Raw genomic sequence first — 5,000 nt, 5'->3', positions numbered from 1 at the left:
GTGTGTGTGTGTGTGTGTGTGTGTGTGTGTGTGTAGGTCCCTTTGGCAGTAATGTAAGCTCTGAGGCAGCCCTTGAGCAGATCGCTGTACTGCAAGTCCAGCTGGAATCTCTAAAGGAGGAGGAAGGCACAATAAGGCACGGCCTCAGCATCTTCAAGATTGAACAGCCCACTTCCAAAGACATCCAGAGCCTGGAGAAGGTGCACGTTAATTACTATTACTATAAAGCCACTCATGTAAAACATTACATCACAGTACACATGCACGGTACAGCTGTCTTGATTATACAGCAGTGCTGTTTCAAGGAAGCAGTTCAGGGAAGTCTCAGAGAACTTTATTGTTGCCTGCCTTTGAAATCATTATTTCTTCTGCAGCACATATATGTGTGTGTGTGTGTGTGTGTGTGTGCGTGTAGGATCTAGACCATCTGCAGCAGGTATGGGAGATCTCTCAGCAGTGGGATGCTCACTGGAATGAATGGAAGACTGGCGAGTTTGCCCTTCTACAGACAGAGAACATGGAAAACACAGCACAAACCATGTTCAAGAAACTCCACAAACTTAGCAGAGATCTTAAGGCGAGTATTTATTCCACTCTCCACAGCCCCTATCTCTTAAATTTGTAGTTTTCGATGAAATTTCGAGTTTCGTGAGTCATTTCAAAGAGATTTCTAAAATAGTTGATCTTTAGTTAGGTTTTTCTTTTAGCTTCTTGTTCACTCCTTATTCACAAACAGAGTTGGCCCCCTACCAAGACACACCACGCCAACATCTTCTGTTGCATTTGGGCCAGAGTACCTTCCACCCACTTCCCCCTTAACACACACTCCAGACTCTGCCTAACTCATGATAGGCACTCTTTTGTTTAGCTAATTATCCTCTAAAGCTAATTTAGTTTCACTTCTCAGTAACTTCACTGTCATTAGTCTGTCATTAGCTTTAAGCAGATTAGAAACACCTGCTTGATTGAAGCCCCCTGGGTGCACTTTTAAACTGACTGGGGATCAGTGGATCATGGCACAATGCTCAGCTCTTAATGATTTACCCTGCAGTGGGATAGTGATGATTAAAGTATGTGTGAAGAGACTGATGGTCTTGTGTAAGTGGCCTTTTGAAGGACTATTTTACAGTGGAGTCTGATGTTGGGGTGTCCTTGTAGGATAAACAATGGGATATAGTGGAGTTCTCCAAGAACAGGATTGAGCAGTTCAAGAGAACTATTCCACTAATCTTGGACCTGAGGAATCCAGCCATGAGGGAGAGGTAAGGAAGATACACACACACACACACACACACACACACACACACACACACACACACACACACACACACACACACACACACACACACACACACACACAGGTGTCACTATCATTATCCTGACTGGTTATCTTCCAGGCACTCTGGCTCCCTGATGTGCCTTTACACTTTCAGTCAAATAAGCCCACATCCGTCCTGTCACCCGTTGTGTGTGGGAATCCATTTCCCCTCCCATCTGTGTAGAGCACTTACTCATGGAGCATCTGATCAGGGCTTGGTTGAGAGGTCAGACCTACAACAGATGCAGCCAGGGCCTGGGCCAAGTGAGCTGTTCTCAGATCAGCGATTCCCTTCTCTCCTGTCAGTTAAAGCTCACTCACTCTCCCTGCCACTGCTTCTCTCCCACCCATCACTATCTCCTGCTGTCCGTATGAAGACAAAATGACGCGTCTTCCTATCGACACGCTAGCCATTTTTTCCCCAGGACCCTGTCACACTTCCTGTCTGTTCTCAGACCGGCCGCAGTGCTCCCAAAACAACAGCCCATCCGGCACGATCAGACCTGTTTTGACAGCCCCGGCAGAGACAGCCCAAACGGCCTCAGATCCCCCCCTGATAGCAGGCAGTTAATCACCACTGATGTAACCCTCTGCAAGATGCTCCCTAGCATCCTCAGTTAGCCTAGGGTGCACGCCAGGGGAAACGGAGGAAAATAAACATAAGAGCATCTGATGTCATGGAGCGACAGAATGAGAGAGGCAGAGGAAGAGGGCAAAGGAGGAGCTCGGCTGGGCGAACTCCTCCCAGACGGCCCAGGCCAAACGTCAACGGCGCGTGAGGTTGGCTGAACGTCAGCTCAACATGAGGAGCATGGGAATGCTGGGAACACACGGCACACTGGTAGCCCTGGAAGATTTCCTTTAACAGAGACATGCCAGATGTGTTGAGTGACTAGAACATGTCCCATCGGTGAACTCTAGCATTTATGAGCTGTCATTGGCTCACACATCTATTGTGGAGACACCTGGCCAGCATTGCTGCTGCCCGTCTGAACATTAAATGTGGACCAGTCTCAGGTGACTGAACACCCTGGAAGGTTTTACACAGAAGATGTCTTTCCCAGCTACTGATATTAACTTAAGCCCATAATTGTTATAGTCTATGCTATAAACCATAATATTTCTCATTTAAACACCCAGTTTTTCTTTTCTAGTATACTGGGGTCGATTCAGGACCAGACTCTGTCCCTTGCAGGTGTTCGCTCTTTCTGTTTTAGCTCATGCGAGTGTTTCTGCATTTCAGGCATTGGAACCAGATCAAGCACGAGGTGCAGCGCTCCTTTGACCAGAACAGTGCGGACTTCACACTGGAGAAGATTGTGGCTCTGGGCCTGGACCAGCATGCCGAGCACATCTATGAGATCTCTACAGCTGCCAGCAAGGAGCTCTCCATAGAGCAGGTAGGGGCAGTGCCCAGCCAGCCACCTACCACCTACCACGTCTGTGTGGACGATATCCTCCTCAAATTTCTCACACCTCCTCAGCTCTCTCGTGCTCTCTTTTTTTTTCTTTTTTCCTCTCTCTCTCTCTCTCTCTCTCTCTCTCTCTGTACGTGCTGTTTATTCACACTGGCTCTCTCATCCTGCTCCCACTCTATTTACTGACACTTTCTTTGATGGTGAGGTTAAGCCTCTGTGTGTTGCGCTCCTGCTCTCTGTCCCAGCAGGCAAAGTCCCGTGAGGCTGTTCAAATGAGCGCTGCAAAAGCAAGGTCAGTATTAGAAGGTAGAGGTCACCAGAGAAAGGTCAGCGATGGTACCCTGAGACTAACTGAACATCCTCACACACAGAGGGACCTTGCACTGGCCCCTGTGCAGCTACGGTTCACAATAGACGTGTAGCTGCGAGGGCAGAAAAAAGGGGGAGGGGGGATCTGAGGCTAGACTGTAAAAAAATCTTAGGGTCAGAGCAGCTATCCAATTCTACCGCTGAAAGCAGCTGCGTGATTGGCCAGGACGGGCGGTGCGTGCTGAGTGCTGTGTTGTGACTGGCTGAGGCAGCTCTCCGAGGGCTGCAGCTGAAGGTCCTCTGTGGCAGCCACGGGGGAAATGAGCCCTGCACTTCATTTCCTGCACCTCCGCCCTCAGTGGGCCTCTGGAGCAGCTTCTCCCTCCGCTGCCCGCCTGTCAGCCCCACTTCACTCTTTCCCTCTCATTTCTCCTCTCTCTCTCTCTCTCTCTCTCTCTCTCTATCTTCTCTTTCTCTTTCTTTGTCTCTCCTCTCGCTCGATGCATCTGTCTCTCGGGATTCGCCAACATGCTTTTCCATGCACACAGAGGTTACAAAAACACAGTTTTAGTGGGTGAGCGGCGGTGGGAGAGCATACCTGTTGGAAGAGTCTTGAGACCCCTGAAGCACAGTGCAGTTCACTTAGAAGTCATGTTAGAGAGAGAGAGAGAGAGAGAGCGAGAGAGAGGACCAGATAGTGAGAGGGAGAGGGAGAGGGAGAGTAAATAGGAAGCGACACGGGTGCATTCCTCCACATGGCTGGTGCTTCTCGAATGAGCTTCCCTGTAATATTTTGTGAAGACAGGACTGCGCTGGTCTTTCAGATCAGTGTCCTCCCTCTGTATCAAGCCTCCTGAGACGTTACCCAAACTGCAGGCTGCCCATCAAGCTCAGCCCCCTCCCGGCACTCAGACGGGAGGAACAGTGTTCCTGTTAACGGGAAAAGAAATCACAGGCCCCTGCTCATGCTCCACTTTGATATTTTCCACAGTCACTGGAGGGAATCACCAAGACCTGGGAAGACACGTGCCTGGACATCATTCCCTACAAAGACAAAGGTCACCACAGGTTGAGGTGAGGAAGGGGAAGACTAAAGGTCGTGGGCTCTGAGGTCAAGAGGTTATAGACACTCAGGTGCTCAGTAAGAGGCAGCTGAGAGAGTTAATGAGGTGATTAGAGCTTACTCCAGTGCTCTTTATTTTAGTAAGCTGGGCTGTATGTCCTTAGGCACCTGATTTAGGGATAGTCATGCTTTAAATGGCAATTAAGGTAAATTGGTACTCAGCACTGTTATCAGCATCTGTTTCCTCAGTTTAGATTTAGAGAAGCCCTAAAGTACACCAGCTAACATGAACCTTTGGATGCAGTAAGTGTCATTAATTCATGTCCGTGATTAATGACAATGGTAATGATGATGTTATTCTGAGGGTCTGCTACCAAAACCAGGAAAACACAGTTATATTTTCCTTCTGGGCCAAAAGTGTAACCAGAGCATAGTGAGACAAGACAGTATACCAGTAGAAGTAGCGAGTAGTCACAGTCTGTTTTTTGGGTAAACAGCTCAAGTTTATTTTTGGTGCTTCAACAGAAACAACAATTCTGATGCCGCCTGTCTCAATAATGCCCTGTTATGACATCCTGTTTGGGGAAAATTGCAACAAATAAAAAGACCACTTACACACACACACACACACACACACACACACACACACACACACACACACACACACACACACACACACTGGTGGGCATTCCACCCATCCAAATCAATCATTCCTCACTGTAGGTCGTCTTTGAATGTCTGACCTCTCTTAGTACATGCACACAGCAGCACAACGATTGCTCCCAGGCCCCATGGGCCAAAACAGCCCACGTAGGGGTAATTCTTTTAAAAAGGCAACAATCTAAAACTCTGCGAGGGGACACAGTATGGAGCTATATGTGAGCACGCAAAC

At 48.4% G+C, this 5,000-nt stretch overlaps 1 protein-coding gene across 1 annotated transcript in view; it reads left to right on the top strand.

Annotated features, from left to right (window-relative positions):
* The window catches only part of dnah2 (dynein, axonemal, heavy chain 2), a 104,486-nt gene that overhangs the window by 37,117 nt on the left and 62,369 nt on the right, over positions 1–5,000 (top strand). The window contains exons 24-28 of the mRNA XM_035519901.1: positions 37–200; positions 416–577; positions 1,159–1,262; positions 2,562–2,718; positions 4,037–4,119. Of these exons, the coding sequence (XP_035375794.1) occupies positions 37–200; positions 416–577; positions 1,159–1,262; positions 2,562–2,718; positions 4,037–4,119 (670 nt within the window). The remainder of the gene's footprint in view (positions 1–36; positions 201–415; positions 578–1,158; positions 1,263–2,561; positions 2,719–4,036; positions 4,120–5,000) is intronic.

This window comes from Electrophorus electricus, chromosome 19 (genome assembly GCF_013358815.1).
Source record: "Electrophorus electricus isolate fEleEle1 chromosome 19, fEleEle1.pri, whole genome shotgun sequence".
NCBI lineage: Eukaryota > Metazoa > Chordata > Actinopteri > Gymnotiformes > Gymnotidae > Electrophorus > Electrophorus electricus.
This window is presented reverse-complemented; position numbering and strand designations above follow the sequence as displayed.